Source organism: Styela clava, chromosome 8 (genome assembly GCF_964204865.1).
Source record: "Styela clava chromosome 8, kaStyClav1.hap1.2, whole genome shotgun sequence".
Classification (NCBI taxonomy): Eukaryota; Metazoa; Chordata; class Ascidiacea; order Stolidobranchia; family Styelidae; genus Styela; species Styela clava.
In genome coordinates, this window is record NC_135257.1 from 18,653,846 (window position 1) to 18,672,556 (window position 18,711).

The following is an 18,711-nucleotide window of genomic DNA, read 5'->3' on the forward strand; positions in this document are numbered from 1 at the left end:
AAAATATTTATTATTATAAAGCGGTTGTAAATTCTAGAATTCTGCATCTTGAAAAAAGAGGAATATCGACCAAGAGTTTAGCCTGTTCTTAAAAGAAAATGTCTATTTGGAATTTGAGTACAAAAGTTGACAATGTTTGCCCAAAATTTTGTAAAATAGGGTGCTAAAACGTTTTCTCTTTGTTGGGAACGGGATTAAATTGTGATTATAATAATCAGAAAAATAAGAACACGTTTCGCAGTGCGTATCCACAGAAGAAAGGAGGAGTTAGTCAGCAAAGTATTACTTTGGGACCCCAAGCATGGAACGGCAAAGCGTTAGGAATACGTCGTGCTAAGCGTTAGGAATACGCTCACCGCCGTACCTCTCTTGTTACCCTGCGTCGGTTCGAAGGTTTGAATCCCATGCGAGGATAGTTATGTGCGAGAGGATTGCTGGACGCATCGTTGCCGTAGGGTAATTCACGTAACCGCTGGTCGGTTAAGGCTTCTTCTACCATCAAGTCAATGCTTCCGAAAAACGCATACCGGTAACTAATTAATCCCATACTCGACATGGAATGGTAGCCGGACGAGAAGCCGTGGTTCGTCATCTGGTTGAGCCGTCTTGTCGGCTTTCTTCTTCCTCGGAGTAAATATGTAAATCCTACTCATAGAAGACACTGTTCTACATCTTGCAGATTTTCCTAATGCTATGGACAATAGAGAGCTGTGAGGGATGTAGTCAACTCGGTACGGGCCACTCGCCAGATAAGATGATGATGTAATAAATTGTGTTGATAATATGAAGATAGATAAGATAAGTTTATTTCGACTTCATAATCAGCATAAACGGCGACAAAAATTCTCACTCCTAATCCGGGAACGAGAACACCATCCTAGCCTGTGTATCAGTGAATGCTTGTCTAGAGCTTTGTTCCGAGCACAAATGTGAATCGCTTCGTAATATGTCCATAGCCGTAGATCGGGGTCGTTTTTAAAGTAGTGATTCCGAAAATCACAGCTGGGCCGCCATCTTGGTGGATACGCCCCTTTTACGTAAAGGATCGTGAATAAATATTGGATTTCGCGATAAAAGTACGTCCTTTAAAGGGTACTCCCGAAGTAGGTGAACCAAGATGGCGAACACCGGGACGTAGTATGTGTACCAGGTTAGGGTTAGGCCATAAATTTATTCTAATTTTCCCTATTTTTGTTCTATTACGAGTTTGGGGCGTAGCAAAGTGACTCCCGTAATATTTGTATCTATAATTATGGCCTAACCCTAACCTGGTACACATACTACGTTTCGTTGTCCGCCATCTTGGTTCACATACCTCGGAAGTAGGGAGTACCCTCAAAAGTGCACCTTGTGGTGCCGCAAGCAAATAACTTTTTATATATACGACCAAGGTTGATAATTTCAGGCTTTTAACCTGGTCTTGGTGGCAAACTTTATCAAACAGAAGTCTCTTACATTCGCCATGCTGCCAACCGTTTCGAAAGGGTTTCCATATTTATTTCGCGGAAAGGAGAAGCGGATAACACGACTCATGCACTGCTTTGATATAGGGTAGAGTAGGATTTAGATATTTATCTCGGGGGAGAGGAAAGCCAATAAGACAGCTTAACCATATGGCGAACCACGGCCTCTCGTCCGGTTATCATTCCATGTCGGGTATGGGATTAGTTAGTTATTTGATTTTCGGAAGCATTGACGTCATGGTGGAGGAAGCCGTAATCAACCAGCGGTTACGTGAAGCGTGAACCACCCTACGGCAACGAGGAATCCAGCAATCCCTCTTGCACATAACAATTGGTTTATGATCACCCTTTTTTTTTGCTTTATTGTTCATTTGTTTGTGTTTGTGACTTGTTTTCTTTCTTTTTCAGTAAGTGAACGCGTTTAATACATTTTAAACTTAATTTATCAGGTTTCGTTCACTTTCCGGGTTCTTCGCCTTAATCGTTTGTGTATATATGTTTATTTTGTTTTTGCGACTGAATCGAAATAAAATCTTATCTTATTTTCATTGAATACCATTACATATGAAAGAATAGGAAACCGTCAAACAGTCACCAATTTCCCAATGAAAACACGATATTCTCATTTCTTTAATATATATTTATCAAACCAAAGACTACGCCTCCCCAACCTCTTGTACACTTTTCTTTCTATCGCCGCCTCCAAGTGCTTCAGCATTCCACCCATGCTCCATCGCATCTGATAAACTAAACCTCGCGTCTTTATCATGAGTCAACATATTTTGCATTAAATCTTTCATAGACGTCGACAAACTTTTTTGAAATCGAGCTGAGTATTGCAGAGGCCTTGACTGGTCCATCATAAGAGTCTTTATGTTGCCGTCTCGGAAAGGCATCATTGCACACGCCATAGTGAACAATATGACTCCCAGGCTCCACACGTCCGCTAAATCTCCTCTGTACGGTATCCCTGATAACAGTTCCGGCGCTGCATAGGCTGCGCTTCCGCAGTATGTTTCACTGAGATCATTATCTCTCTGTTTTCTCGCAAAACCAAAATCGGCAATTTTTGCTGTATTTTTTCCGCTCAAAAGTACATTTTCGCATTTTAAATCTCGGTGGACGACCTGTTTGTTGTGAATATATTCAATTCCTCGACACATATCTCCAAAGAGCCCAGCCGCTACATTTTCAGGCAATGGTCCTCTAAGTTGTATGAATTCGAGTAGATCTCCTTTTGTGGCTAATTCGATTGGAATATACACTTTATTTTTTGCTTGTATTACCTCTATTGTTTTTATGATGTTTGGATGGTCAAGAACCTTCGAAATAGAAAGTTCGCGTCTCAAAAACTTCTTTTTAAATTCCTCCTGAACCTGGTCCAGTGCGATTATCTTTATGGCAATATGTTCCTCACTATCGTTCTTTTTCCGCGTAGCTTTATTGACAGTTGCGTAACTCCCTTGTCCTAGCACTTGTCCGAGCGTGTATCCCCTTTTCTGCAGTAAACTCTGATCGCTTTTGCTAAAAAGGCCCATTTTTATGGACCTCTAGGCCTCCACTACTTCACAATGGTCCGGCTAACTTACATGCTTCCAAAATAAACGCTTTGTAAAATGAAATCAAGAATTATTCGTTATAAACTATGACGTCACAAAATGTTTGGGATTGGTGGTTTCGGTTACGGGGATTACCCTTATATTCGGAAATCACCATGAAAAGTAAAAAATAAACTCCCTGAAATGCGAATTTTTATTCATTCAAATCTTATAAAATGGAATAATAGTCTATATATTATTTATGAAACTATACCTTAATTTTATCAATAATTTCCAGTATCATGAATATTTATTTCCAAATGAACAAACTTCTCTATTATCAGCTTGTCAAGTTCAACTAGGGTTGCCAACCGTCCTTTATTTCAAAGGACAATCCTTTATTTGAGATTTTTGTCCTCGTTTTTTTTAAGGTGATAATTGTCCTTTATTTTTTCCAACATCGTTTTGCCCGATAGTTATAGTAGTACTGTGTTTGATATTGTTCCGTTTTTAAATTGCCTCCGTTACAACCTCCGTTACAACAACGCCTCCAATTTACAACTTGATTGGAAAAGAGCAGATAAGTGCAGATAACGCAAATTGCAACTTTGGAGAAAAACATTCTCTTCATACTAATGTTCGCACACTAAATGATGGTATTATTAAGGCTAACTGTAGTGCACACATTGTACACAATACATTGAAATTTGCTTTAGGAAATTTGAATGTTGACATTGAAAATATTGTCTTGAAAAGTTACTGTCATGTCTTAATGTCAGCAAAAAGACGAGAAACTCTTATAGAAATTCATATATTTGTAGAGACGGAATTCCATGGAATTCTGCGTCATCTACCTACTAGGTGGCTATCTCTGTACCCATGCATCGAGAGAATCTTACTTTCTTGGAAAGCTTTAAGTTCCTATTTTTTTGAGCAGACCAGCTGAATGTTCCAAACAATTACTTACACTTCTTATGATTGACAATGAGTCAACAGAAGTTCCTCAGCTTATTAAAATGTATTTAATATTTTTACATGTAATGGAGATATTTAAATTAGCTTTTCAAGAACTGGAATAAAATGAAACTTCAACAGCATATGTTTTCATTATTCTTACTAAATTAAGAAATAGGTTAAAATCTCCATCTGATGAAGAATTTATTAGGTATGATGTTCACCAACTTCTTGCAAATGTGAGTGCTGCTGAAGCTCAAGAGGCAACTGAAGGTTTTAGATTATTTCTCCACTCTGCAATAACGTATTTAGAAAAAAGATATGACTTTGATGAAAATTCAACATTTGGAAAATTGGAATCAAAATTATCTGTCCTGAATAACCTTTCTCCAAAATATCAGACACTTGTAAAAATTGTAAGAGCATTTGAAGCTAAAAGACAAACTTAATCTGAATATGAATGACCTATTTGATGAAGATGCACTCATTCAAAAAAAAATTGGCACGATTCAAAGCACAAAACTGTTCACAGAATGCAAAACAACAAGCAGTAAATGGCAATCTTAAGTGTGTTAATGTTTTCAAAATAGTTTCATTTCTGCTCTCTATTCCCGGAACCTCAGCTCATTGTGAACGCATTTTTAGTGTAATGTCATCTAAATGGCGCAGTAAAAGGAACAGATGCTCCATACAACTAATGAAAAGTGAGCTTTTACTATACTTCAATTTGAAAGACACGTGTCGTGTCGTGAATTTTCAGAAAAAATAAAACGTGACCCACAATTGCTGAAGTCAGCAAAGAGTCAGAACAAATATAACTTTAGGAATTATAAACTTATGCAACTGCAAAATTAAAGCTTGATTGGGTCAATGTTAAATGAACATTAAATGAAAAACACATGAAGATTTTTTAATATATCTTTTTAGCTTGTATATAATTTGTATTTCATTGTTTTATATTGTTCTTTCCTGCAAGTTACAAAATAAATGATGACGGTAATCTATGTCCTTTATTGAGACTTTTCATAGTTGGCAACCCTAAGTTCAACTCTGGTTCAAATACAACCATTTTTTCTTAGAACTAATGAAAACTCCAGGCTCGTTTCAGAAACCTTATGGGCCTGAGGAACCAATTTGAGAAGCACCGGTGTGAGGTGCAATGACGAACTAAGCGTGAATTCCCTTGAACGCTGCTAGTGAGTGATGTAAACAGATTTGAAACTTTTTGAAAGAATCAAATTAGAATTACGCTCGTCACCGCTCTGATTACCCTGCGTGGGTTCGCAGGTTGGAATTCCATGCGGGGTCTTCTCCTATATTAGGATTACCATATCCGGAAAGACAAAACTTCTGACAAAATTTTAATGAGACACGTTGATGGATTTTGCGACCAAAACACTTATATATATTATAGTATAAATTCACGATGTTTCCAAAGGCACAAGCTGTCGTCGCTTTCTCGTGAGAATAGAATAAATACAGAACAAAAGGAGCAAAATTGTTGCTCAATCTTTACAACTAGTGACTGAACCCTAGCACGGAATAAAGTACAGGTAAAGGTATTTCAACCAAAATATCGATTACAATATGCTGGCAATTCACATATGTGACATCACAATAATCTGAGTGCGACGCAATCCGTGTTGCACAAAAATGATAGAATGTGACATATTTCTGAAAATATAGGATTTCGTGAATGCGCAATATCTGAAAACTCGGGGATTTGTAGAAGGGATCCACTGTATTCGAAAATTCCTGACATTTAAGCACTTTTTAACATTTCTCCCTGACGCAAACTTGACCACTAAAATCCCGGACATGTCAGGGAAGAATATGGCGTATGACAAGTGACAACCCTATCCTAACGCATTGCTGGTGGTTGACGTAACGGCTGGTCGGTTACGGCTTCCTCCGCAATCAAGTTTATGTATCTGAAACAAATAACTAATCCCATACCCGACATGGACTGTTGACCGGGCGCGAGTCCGTGGTTCGCCATATGGCTGAGCCGTCTTATCGGCTTTCTATCCCCCAGGATAAATGAACATATAAAAGGTTTAGAACCACTGAGCACAGACATAAGACTTTAATATCCGGAGTATGATCATATTACTTACCAACTTCCGCTTGTAAGTTTATTGTCTTGCCACAAGACGTTCCAACGGTATATATCGTTGATTACCTTTTGGTTAAAGTAAATACAACGTGAAAGTGACTCATGGTATACTGTTAAAAAAAACTTAGCAAAATTACCCTATTTCCCATGCAATATACACAGATCACGGCTACATGACGCTTTATAAAACGAGATCACGTCTTTTCCAATACGAAATATGCTACGTATTTGATTACTTATGATTCAAAGACGTGTGGTCCTATTGAATTACTCTACTATTTAGGTATTTTACTGTATCATTAAAAGAAAAATCCTAGCATTCTACCTTTATACGCTTATACTGAAATTTGATCACATATGGGTTAGGCATGGTACGTCCATAACAGTCAAAATCATCTTCGTATCATATCTGGGCGGTGGATAAACAAAACATTCATTTGTATCCATGTATATAAACGCCTACGACTAAAAATAAATTAGTAAATGTTTAACTATAAGATCGATTGAGACATAGGTTATGTTGAATATACTGTTTCTATTCAGTGAAGATATTCAAGATATCAGTTGGCTTTTTGGTAAGTGTATTTGTGTATATTATTCCAGTATACAAGTATTATTATTATTATTTGATGGTGTTTATAACTGGTTTAAATTGGTGTACCAGGACTATGATATTTTAAAGTAAGTTAATCAAACTCTTTTCCTCGTTATGAGGACATATTTTGGTACTCACGTAGTATGTGAACCAAGATGGTGGACACCGGAACGTAGTATATGTACCAGGTTAGGGTTAGGCCATAATTTCAGATACAAATACTACGGGAGTCACCTGGCTATAGTCTTCGAACTCGTAATAAAACTAAAATAAGGAAAATTGAAATAAAATTATGGCCGAACCTTAACCTGGTAGACATACTACGTCCCGGTGTCCGCCATATTGGTTCACATACTACGGGAGTACCCATTTTCATACCATAAAGATAATTCTGAAATTTGTTAACAAGTTGGTATTGTTTACCGGGTATATATTCAGTTCTTTGCGATAGATATTGGTGTTCGGCGCTTCTGCCATTTCTCAAATTGTACTCGTTACGGTTACACGATAGGCGTGGCGTGTGGTTTCTGTTCTCACTATTCTTATGTTTGGCCATTGCGTGATTTAGCGCAATAATACAAATATTCCACTCTTAATTGACCTTCAACTAATTCATTCTTGTGTTTAAAAACATTTATAATTTGTTTATTCTTCTAATTATTTTTAAAGTTAGGTTTCTGAGGCATCGTCGTCAAAAACTCGCCCTGAGCAGCAGAACAGTCTGACTCATCTGATAGATTGGTTACGCAATGCCGAACATTTCGTTACTTATAGTATCTTTAAATACCGTTGGATATCAGTGGATGCTTGTTCACGGTCTTGTTCGCAACAAAAGGGTGTATAAGCGTCGTATAAACAAGAGAGCTATCCTCAAATATATGGACACGCAGCTATGGCAAATGTCGATGACGCCATGGCACACGAAAAAAAACGAATTCCATACAGTTCAAGTTCACCGGAATATTTAAAATAAATAAAAGTAATAGCATTCTAGCGAAAAATTTAATCTTTGACCACTGAAAATTTCAAAGCGATTGGTCCAGTAATCAAAGAAAAAAGCGATTTTTTTCTGTGACAAAGAACAACAAGAAGAAGAAGAGTGCCAGCATAAAACGCAAAACGCAAAACTAACGTGTCCAAAATACAAGTCCAATATACAGAACACGCCGAAAACGTTCTCGTTCTGTTGTATTCCACCGCGCGCCAGTGACTAAATTGCATTTGAGTAAGAATTGGAATATCCGCACGTTTTGTCGATATGCACGGTTTCGCAGATCATCGCTTACCAATGTGTGTCTGATGGCGGTGATTAAATTTTAGTTTTATGCTGAATGAACGTGTTAGGCCATACCACGAACTGCTAAAAGCAAGCAGAAAATAAGTTGAATTTTATGTGCATAGCATAACAAAAACTGAGTTATAATTCGACATTAATAGGTCGTACATAATTGTAGACTTCGACTCAATATTTGAGTCTGTTAGTGCAACTTTACGTCGCATTATTGGGAATTTCAAACGGACGTGCAGCAGCCTAAATTTGCCTATTTTTACAGAACGTTTTGGCTGCATTGGTCAATCATTTCATGATGCGTTAAAATCAGTGTCCGGAACGTTTGTATAGTGCTTATTTATTACGCTCCGATTTCGGTATTTTATAGCTAGTACAGTAGATTAGTGGGAAAGCAAAATTTTTGTTATTTTAGAATTGCTTACCAATGTTTTTGTTGTGCTTATGAGGTATCGCTATACATCTATCCATTGCTTACCAATGTTTTTGTTGTGCTTGTAAGGTATCGATATACATCTATCCATAGCTAAATTTATTTGTATTATATTGTTAAGTCCACAAGTAGAAATACTCTTACTCAACAGTCGCAGTCATAATAGTTTGCTATGCATTTTGAAGCGAAAAAGTGACGTCAGAGATAAGCATTGTTTGTGATGGATCAGCGGCATTTTAGTATCATCGAGTCGTACTAAGAACTAAGAAAAGGGCCGGATTTATTATTTGGCAAGATAGGTTAAGGGTATGTCCCTGCTTTTTATTTTGGGGGAGGGGGGTGGTTCCAATTTAGGGGACGGTAGATATTTTGTTATTAGTGATAAAACTATTTGTAACTTATAAAAATGTATTATGTATTTGACTGATCAACTTCAACGGCATATGAGCCACTTTCTGCATATTCGAATACATTTTAATTACATTTTAATTGCATGGAAATCACCGGGCTGAAGGCAAGAGGCTTCGACATTCAATTTTTAAATCATTTCTAAATAGTTGAGACTTGTTCCAGAATAAAACCTGCTTAAAATGTCATAAAACCGATATTTGTCAATTTATTATCAGATAAATAATTCTTGTCCCAAATCCGTTCGAATATATATATATCTATATATATGTTTAGTTCTATTGCCCTCTACAAAGGCTATTCAAATGGGGATTGGCACCATTCATTCATATTCCTAACTTTTGTTCCAATCTAGTATACCGCATTACGCACTTACTATAAAATGAGAGTGAAATATCTGAACTTTCTGTCAGTATTTTGGTGCACGTCAGCAAATTCATGTTCATTGTCGACCTTATCTTAAAATCCCAAGGGTGTGTTGGGTTCCGTTTTAGTTCACCACAATTTATTTTAAACTTGTACATTCTTAAGTATGAGCGGTTATTTGGTCGCATGGTTTTCCAAATAACATTTTAAATGAATGTTTTTGAAAACTGATTCATTGATATTAATAAGACTATAATTCACTTTTTGTACCAATAAGGCTGGCATGTTAACTCGCCATGTTGGTGCACTTGACCTATCGATGCTAAATATTATATTACTATATTCTCTAGCGTATTCAAGGGCATTAGATCTCCGTCATACTTTGAAACAGCATTATTGGCTCACATAAACGTAGTATGGCGTCACGTTGTGTGTTATGACGTCACGTTTCGTGAATTAACAGTTCACTGACCGCTCACGTATCAGACCGTAAAAAACTGCTGACCAGTAGCTTGCTTGTTATATTTATGTTATTTAATGACGTAATACGACTCTCATCCGTACTTTTTGCTCCGAGCAAGGCTAGACGAAGGCAGCCACTGATATTTAACAATATCTTAAAGAATCTCTCTCCAGACGTACTTTGCTGTCGAAGTTATCCAAAATAAACAAGCGTATATTTTCATCTATCTCGGTCGGTTCATTTGATGAAAGGATTATTGATTGCAAGTCAGGAAAAGTCAGTTTTTAGTAAATTGTTTGAGAAAAGAATAAAATGACGTTGGAAGCGACGTAAGAATTTATATCTTACTGCAAAATTGCATTTAAAAAAAGTTGAATTTCTTATATTGTGGCGTTTGGATAGGGGCGCATAAACGGCAGAAAGATTAAATTGCAAAATGTTTTAATAAAGTCATTTCAAATTGGAAATGATTGAAACTTTTTACTATATTTTACCTAAATGTGAACGTACAAAAACCTTTGTTCAACGAGAGTCGTTCAAAATTGCCAATCAACGATCAAAGGGGCGCGTTTTAAAACTTGCCCATGGTGCCATTTTACGTAAATACGTCAATTTTGACGGTCTTCGCGTGGCCCGCAGGGCCATCCTTGCTATAGCTTATATGCGATCATATGTTATCATACCATATTGCTCAATCAAAATGCTGTGGAAATACAATATTGGTATTTTGCGCTGACCTAGGTCGTTGTTTTGTTATTACTTCCTGATTCAGAAAGCAACGTGACACGGTAGGGTTTGCGACCGTGTTGTTTTTTGAACCTAGTAGATAGCAAGAAATCTCTGCTACACGCCCAAATGAGAGAGGAAAAGTTTATTTAAAAGTAAAGTGGATATCGGTTTTTATATTTTGGCTATTTGAAAAATATCGTAATTTTCTGCTTTGTAATTTTGTTTTTGATAAATGAAAATAAAAGACATCCCCCCAAAATAGGCCCTAGTATGTATATTTTTCAAAGTTTAAATTAAAACAAAAACTTGTATAATTTTCGGGAAACACATCTTACATTTGCAGCTGGTCGTTGCATGGTTTTTATCAGACACTGTATAATTCCAGTGAATTTCTTGGATAGTTATATTCATGATTTTGGTGGGGAATTCCTCATTGTATGTTATGCGTTGCAATGCTCAGCATCAGGAAATCCTCTCTATGTTTTGAATGTATTGTGGTTATTTATGGTTTGACACTGAAACAATCACTTATGAGGATTTGCAAACAAATCATTTTTTTGTATCTTGAACGCTTCGAACGAGGACACAGTAATGCGAGTATAAAGTTGAAATGGTTGAATGTGCCGCATCATTTTGGTTTGACTGGCCTACGGTATTGTTACTAGTAAAAGTAGGATCATTTTTGTATTTGAGCGGTCGCAACTAGGAAGTAAATTTATTTCACTTCGAGGGCGTGCTAGAGATCTTGCTTTTATCAAATTATCTCTTGAAAAATCACTGTTATTCCTGCACTAGCCAGCTCAGTTTTCAAACGTTACGGAATTGGTCAGACTATGGGAAACCAAAGGTATTGTGGTCCTTACTCAGTTACTAAGCGTCTATTTGTACAGATCCTCTTTCTGAGCCAATCGGATGATAGCTCATTCATAGCGATGGCATGCAGTGCCGAACCATTCCCTTTAAAAGCCCCAAGCACTTAAGATTTTGGTGCCCAATATATTAAATGAATTTATAACGAAACTGGTTTTCCATTTTTATTTAAAAAAAAAAAGTAAGTTTAGTGTTTATCGAATTGAGAGCAGGGGTACTCATGTAGTATGGGGACCAAGATGGCGGACACCGGAACGTAGTATGTGTACCAGGTTAGGATTAGGCCATAATTTCAGATACAATTACTATGGGAGTCACTTGGCTAGTCCCCGAACTCTTTATAGAACTAAAAAAGGTAAAATTGGAATAAATTTATGTGCTAACCCTGACCTGGTACACATCTACGTTCCGGTGTCCGCCATCTTGGTTTACATACTACGGGAGCGCCGGGGCAGGTCATGATGCAACAGTTCCTATACTTATAAACATTGATAGAAAGGTTATGATACTTGGGAACTTTATTTCAACCGGGTCAATTTTGAGGTCTGTGTCGCCTGACCAACTCGAATTATTTTAATAAACACTGGGGCATCATTGGAAATTCATCTATGGAAATTTCTGGGATGCCCCCTTTTACTTGGGTGTCCTGAGCATGGGCTTTTTTGCTTAAGTGTTAATCCAGCACTGATGGCATAACGTTAAAAGCGTTAGATTCGATTTTGCTGGCATTGCAGGTTGTGAATGTAACGTTCGAATCCCACATCACCCAGGTTGTAACAAATTGTGTAAGCAATGCTGAACCGAAAAGATTCGGTAATTTGAAATAATAAGACTCTGTACATCTTGTTGGATATCAGTGACTGCTTGTATATGTCCTTGCGCAAAGAAATTCGAAAATAAGCGTCGTATTATCTCCAATACGTTATGCGTAGCCGTTGTCGAAACATCTTTTATTTATGTAAATTTAACTGGTTTATTAATTTCTCATTTTTACAGTTTCAAATGTAGAATTCAACTGGAAATGCAAACCGTCCCTTACGGTGAGTATAAATGCACATTTCATTGAATCATTGAGTTCATGATTATATTATTTTAAATCACAATAAATGAGAAGTGAAGAGGTTCAAAATTATAAGAATGGGTTCTCTTTTGTATCGAAGTCACTAACAACAGGTTCCATCATTTAGGACTTTTAAGTAAACGTATTATTGTCCCCACGTAAGCTGCATTAATATGACACGCTTTACATAAATCTGATACATAACTTTTGAAACGTCAGATCTAACGCTAGCTGTCAGCTGTGGTGCAGTACCTAGCCCAGCGGTGTGCAATCTGCGGCCCGCGGGCAAATACGGCCCTCAAAGAAAAATTGTGCAATTTTGAATGATGTGCGGATCGCAAAATGAGTTTTGCTAATTTAATCTGGTACTACGAGTAATTCTAATCCCTTTGCGTTGCGAAGCAATACCTGAGTTCAATTTATTATCTATGCCTATGACTTTACAATGCCTTAACAATTAGCTTGTGCAAACAACGCATGTAATCAGTAATCAGTAGTTTATTTCATCAGAATGCCACAAGATCAATAACTAATTTTTTTGCGCCTGCTATACATAGTCTGTGTTAAATGAATTAGTGGCCCGCGGTCTCACCCAGTTATTTCTATCTGACCACATGTATTGAAGTTTGCACACCCCTGATCTGGCAGACCACTGCTCTTATCCCATCTTAACATAATACTGTCGTGAGGTGTCGCTTTCACCCAAGTTCAAAAATGTAGCTTCATTTTTTTGATGCGTTGCTCGTTCCGATTTAACTTTAAGGTATGTAATCATTGTTGTAAAAAACTTGTGAAATATACTTTCATTTGCATGAAATTGAATTTCGAATAAATCACGTGGATATGAAAGCAAATTTTACGTGTTTCCTAATAGTGCCAATATTTTATCATGCGATCAAATAAAGTTAACATGGCAAGAGAAAGCGACATGGACGAAGTGATTCTTCTATTTGAACAACCCAAGACTTATATCAGGAGATGGAATCGCTGCATGTGGATACTAATCATCTGCCTGGTGTTCACTCTGCTTATGATTGGTACTCTTATACCTGGTGAGTTATTTGTTTACGTTGTCTTTTTCGGAGAATGTTAGCGATTGCCTACTTAAAATTAAATTGAATACCGATAAAAAGGACTCGTAAACCAGATATTTAGAGTGTCAATAAAGTCTTAACATTTTTTAAAATTAAAAATGGAATTTATCGATACCTTCACAGATGAATTAGATGAGGTAAAAATACCTAAACAATTGCTGATTACAAAACAGTAAACCTGGTTAAGATATATTGTAAACATACTTCATAACGAAATTGTAGAGGAACTTTATGGGCACCATTTGTAGAAGCGAAATATCACAAATAGTTATACCAGAAATATAGGTTTATTTTGCTAAAATGTTTATAGATTTTATTGGGGTTTTTGGTATTTGCTCGAAAAAAGGCTCTTCACATGGAATCACTGAATTATAGCAAGCTACTGTGTATTTAAAAAATCGGCATATCTTCAGTCTGACCAAATTTATTGAACCCTGAAAAAAGTGGTGGTCATGGGACTTGAACCTGGGATCTTTACCTTAAGACATAGTGGTACAAAATGGACAAGTGATGTATCTCTGTGATAAATACTAATTAACGAATTATGTATCATTTTGTACAAAGAACCGCGATACGCTTGCGGCTACGCGAATATCTATTTTAATCTTCTGATGTGAACAATATTAGCGAGTAGCTATACAGCTTTCTTATATATATCAGTTTTCTTGAACCCAAGTCGTTTGCACTCAAATGAACTTGGAGAAGCACGCTAAATGATACACTTATTTTTGTCAAGGAGATGCCTTGCGGTTAGTTAGATACATGATCTTAATCGGCGTTGGAGTGGCCTCCTTTGTAGATGGCTATTGTTATGTTGCAATAAAGATAGCAGGATAAGAATAGGGTGGATATATTGTTGCAATCACCATTTATATGGCCTTTCTTCGTAGAAGGGCGAGGAGGGTACTTGCTTATTCAGTCGTATAATATACGAATTCTTTAATTAATATATAATTATACCTACGTGCTTTGATATCATATTCGAATATTTTTTTGCTTAGAAATTGTATTTTATATAATCAGTTCCTTTATTATGATATACATCGTCATAACGTCGTTCAACTTCGTAGCTATCGGTGATGACATCAGTTTATAACTTTAGTTAACAAATTTGATCATTTTTTCCAAAACCTCACTTTTTACTGACATATAGCTCTATGCAATATGGCTCAGTTCAGTGGTGGTTATGGTTCAGTGGGTCTTAATCTTTTTTATGACGCACCCAATTTGAGTTGGCATAAACCTACGACGAACCCCCCTCTAGGTTTCTGGCAGTTTGGAAGAAATAATTTATAATTATTTACATTTTGACGATAGATCATAATTTTCTTTCGGCGTATAACAGCAAAGAGACGATAAAACAAGTTTAAAAATTACTTATCTAAGCAGTTTTTGTTGTAACGTATTATATAATTTCCATATTACTTAACTTTACAGGTGCCGTTGGTCTAGCCCAAGGCGATAGGAGTGACGACACGCTGGTATATTTGAGCTTAATAGCTTTCATATTTGCCGGGCTATTCTTCATGTTCTGGTACTCGTGTCAAATTGAAACGACAGACGTGCATTACTATGAAAGAGAGGACACGCATAAGTACGTACGCTGTTGCGAAATTTCATAGTATTGATAACTTGCTTTGAGCCCGTCCAATTGACATTGTAGCTATTGTAGTTTGACCAAGTGTGGAGTATTGATGCCTTTGTCTTGGTTCCATTACATTTGAACCCACGTACATTTGAACCCATGACAATTGCACCTGTATGCTATTGCACCTATGGAGTTTTTTTTGTTTTTCGGATAGTTGAACCCATACTAACCCTAACCCATGGGTTTTAGCACCCGCATATAGATTGAACCCGTGGATATACACATGGGTTCAAATGTACGTGGGTTCAAATGTACGGTCACCCTTTGTCTTACACAAGTTACTTCATGGCAAACAACAGCTCCTCACCCATTTACTAGTTCACATCGATTATGTCAGTGGTTCCCAACATTTATTTTTAGGCGACCCAAACTTTTGATGAATAATTTTTTTTTAATTTTCGCGACTCAAGGATATGCTTAAAAATACTAGGCGTTATTCAATGTTCACGTCTACTATTGGGCAATACTTCAATGCAAATATGAAATAAACAATAACATTTGCTAGAAAATAAAAGCAGCAACTTTTAGGTCTTTTTTCAAAACGAGCGACCCAAGAAAAAGTCCGGGCGACCCATAGGTTGGGAAACACTGTAATAGATCCTTTACGGTTGCGGGCATTCTGGTGGTATTTATATGTAACGTACCTAGCTCTAGCTATCGCGGTTATAGTGAGTGTGGGCTTACCATGCGTCCCGCTTTAGGCGGAGCAGTCCCGCTTGTTAGCGTTGTATCCCGCCGTCCCGACAAGTCGTCCAAAAGTCCCGCTTTGGCGTTCAGCCATCCAGCGTAATACACGAACATGTTCTAGTTACTGTTGTTGCTGTGTAGCGCAGCCTACTTACTGAAGATAAATGCGTTATTGCGTTTGTTTCGCTGTTTCCCGCTAACATTGATAGCAAACGTATCGCATGTAAAACCAATACTAATTAGTCTAAATTCGAACTATTTGTACCGGTATCGTTAACGTCAATTCCTTTCTATTTCTCGAACTGAAACCGATATTTGGACAGAGAATAAGCGCATGAAATTTCGATGACAATATGGTCAATAAAGACAGCCAGGATAGCTTTAAATGTAGGCCTATGTGGTAAAATCGTGAAATTTAAAGTTACAAAATCACAGCCGTTGTCTTTGGGGGCGTCCCGCTTTGAAGTCACAAAAATATGGTAACCCCAACTAAGTGTGAAGTATTGATAACTTAACCTTAAACAATTTATATTATCACGATAATTCTCTTCGATCACTCATAACCTCACATTTGACATTATAATCGATTCACCGATTCCTAAACTTAATATTGATAAAGCCATTTTCTCCACGACTGTGCTTGACTTGAGTTCTTTGTATAGTTCTGAGGTGCTAAAACCCATGGGTTAGGGTGAGCATGGTTCAAATATCCGCAAAACAAAAAAATTCCCATAGGTGCAATAGTATGCAGGTGCAATTGTCGTGGGTTCAAATGTACGAAAACCGAAACTTCAGTGTAGTGATTCGCAAGGTATTTCATAATATTATTTTCAAATCATTTTTTTGTGCAGATCTATTAAAAGAAAGGACGACGGGCCTCGTCATATGAGACCAAAATCATTACGAGCCCCTTTGGCAAGCGTAACCAGCATTAAGAAGGGAGGAGAACTTCACGAGAGGACTAGTTTAGTAGAAAATGAAGTCACTGTGAAAGCTGAAATTTAATTTTCATCCAACTATTTCACCAACGAAATTTAGGCCGATTTCAAAGGTTGTAGACCACAAGTTGTGGTATCAATATAAATTACGTAAAGTTACTATAAACAAACGAAAGAAACCTGCTTTAAAAAAGATCTTTTGTAAAGAGCCCCCGCCAAAATAACGCTCTCAATAAAAAATTGTAAATATCCAGTTAGGGTTAGAAATGCGAAAGTTATTTCAAACCCAACTGGATAAATAATAATTTTTAATATTGGTGGAGGCGTTTTTTTAAATCTCACAAATTATTTTTGCAGGGGTTTACAAAAGTTCCAAATCTCACATTTTTATATCAGTGGCGGGGGTTTTGTATAAATAATCCAACAAAATAGATAAAAAAAGCTATAAAGTGGTTAATAATTTGCATACCTGCAATGCAAATTAATTGATATGTGATATGTAAACGCGCAAACGCAAGAAATCCGTCTTCCAAGAAGCAAATTTTATTGAAAAAACTAATTATACACTGTGTCGTCTAGCTAAATTACTATTGAAGTACCAAATTTTTGTAAACATTTATGTGCCATTGAGTTGAAAAATCGTTGCAATGCAGTATGACTTATATACTGGCTGTGATTAATATGACCTTACGGAAGAAGTGTGCTCCAGAAGTGTGTGTACCAACATGAAGGTAACTAATTTTGTTCGCCTACTTTACATTAATTTGTGTAAAGGAACGGAAGCCTATGGGCAGGGGGGATATTCCCTTGGCTAACAAAAAAATCCCAGAACTCGTAATAGAACTAAAATAAAGAAAATCGGAATAAAATTATGCCCAAACCTTAACCCAGTACACACACTACGGGAGTACCGACTTTACTGCCAGATAACGGCGAGTCATTGATGAGGTATTTACAGTGAAATGCAAGTAAAACTTCGGCCATTTTATACATAAAATATGATCTGCCTCTAAATCTCAGCAATCGTCAAATAAGAAAGACATTTGTGAATTTTATTGTAAATCCACAGACAAGGGCGGATATTGGGCACCCATTGCCCACCTAGTGGTTGGTCGAGTCGGCTTGCATCGCAAAACCTCGGAAGTGTAACTTTTTTTTTTTACTCATATTTAATTAAAATATGCAATCATTATATAATTTAATCAAATTCAATCAATCTGTAATGATTTCTATTTTATGTTTATTGAATTATGTTTAAAAAGTTTTGTTTGAACTTTATATGAATGCAGATGAATGCGTAGACGAGTCCTACAGGGACTACAAAATTTATGTTCCCTATAGAACAGTAGTTTCAAACGTTGGGGTGCGCCACACAAGGAGGACGTAAACAATATTTTGAAAGGGCGTGGAGCTAATAACAATTATTTGTTAGATATGATCTTTTCCGCCTCGTTTTTATATTTCTTATTTTGTCAGCCAAAACAACTGCACTAATAAGTGTAACAACAAATTTTGCTTTTTTTTTTAAAAACGTTTCATTTATTATGTTCCTCTCACGTATTCCTAGCATACTTTTGCCTTACTATCTGTTATTTGTAGCTTATTGTTCTGTAGTTATGTTTGAGGTGGGCGCGAGACTTGACAGATCCTAAAAAGGGCGCGAGACGCAGAAAGTTTGAGAACCACTGCTCTAGAATATGTTCCAAATGACCGGGATTCTATTTTTTGTGTCACTCTGTAGAATGTTCGCCTACACTGTTTGTACATGGTTTGCAAGAAAGTCAAGCTACTCAGCACCTGACGTGCCATAAAGTTTTCTCAAACCACTGTATATATGCAGTGAGCAAGATTAAAGAACCTGCATGAAACATGATCATTTCCGAATAATCACTGCTTCTCATGTTTCTGTGGCAGTGGTTCCCAGACCGTGGCCCACGTAACGATTTAATATGACCCGACGAACTTAAATGAAATAGTTAAACACTTCATGTTTTTTCTTTTCATGTTCCAGATATCACTAAGCACGTGTTCATTTGTAAAAATAAAGTTCGGTAATTTATT

At 36.8% G+C, this 18,711-nt stretch overlaps 3 protein-coding genes across 6 annotated transcripts in view; 2 read left to right on the plus strand and 1 right to left on the minus strand.

The window, feature by feature from the left end:
• The window catches only part of LOC120346425 (uncharacterized), a 200,558-nt gene that overhangs the window by 24,364 nt on the left and 157,483 nt on the right, over window positions 1-18,711 (plus strand). The gene's annotated exons all lie outside the window — the stretch shown is intronic.
• Window positions 2,083-3,062, minus strand: LOC120345912 (testis-specific serine/threonine-protein kinase 3-like). Its single transcript, XM_039415502.2, has one exon. It carries the CDS (start codon window positions 2,999-3,001, stop codon window positions 2,120-2,122), a length of 882 nt encoding a protein of 293 aa, XP_039271436.2. The 5' UTR covers window positions 3,002-3,062; the 3' UTR covers window positions 2,083-2,119.
• On the plus strand, window positions 6,608-18,294 carry LOC120345835 (uncharacterized). Of its 4 annotated transcripts, none has more exons than XM_078115589.1 (5): window positions 6,608-6,646; window positions 12,220-12,263; window positions 13,189-13,335; window positions 14,815-14,971; window positions 16,564-18,294. In XM_078115589.1, the coding sequence occupies exons 2-5, from the start codon at window positions 12,245-12,247 to the stop codon at window positions 16,715-16,717; spliced, it is 477 nt and encodes a 158-aa protein (XP_077971715.1). In that variant the 5' UTR covers window positions 6,608-6,646; window positions 12,220-12,244; the 3' UTR covers window positions 16,718-18,294. The 4 variants fall into 4 exon arrangements, with proteins under 4 accessions (XP_077971715.1, XP_077971716.1, XP_077971714.1 ...); XM_078115590.1 differs by having other exon boundaries at window positions 6,615-6,646; window positions 13,158-13,335; XM_078115588.1 differs by lacking the exon at window positions 6,608-6,646 and adding an exon at window positions 10,485-11,200.

What these genes read in the sequence shown, in the direction of transcription:
- LOC120345912 (XM_039415502.2), bottom strand. Translation starts at nt 3,001, where the DNA reads ATGGGCCTTTTTAGCAAAAGCGATCAGAGTTTACTGCAGAAAAGGGGA.
- LOC120345835 (XM_078115588.1), top strand. An exon ending in GATTGGTACTCTTATACCTG is followed by an intron (nt 13,336 to 14,814) that starts GTGAGTTATTTG and finishes TTAACTTTACAG; the next exon opens with GTGCCGTTGGTCTAGCCCAA. An exon ending in GAAAGAGAGGACACGCATAA is followed by an intron (nt 14,972 to 16,563) that starts GTACGTACGCTG and finishes TTTTTTGTGCAG; the next exon opens with ATCTATTAAAAGAAAGGACG.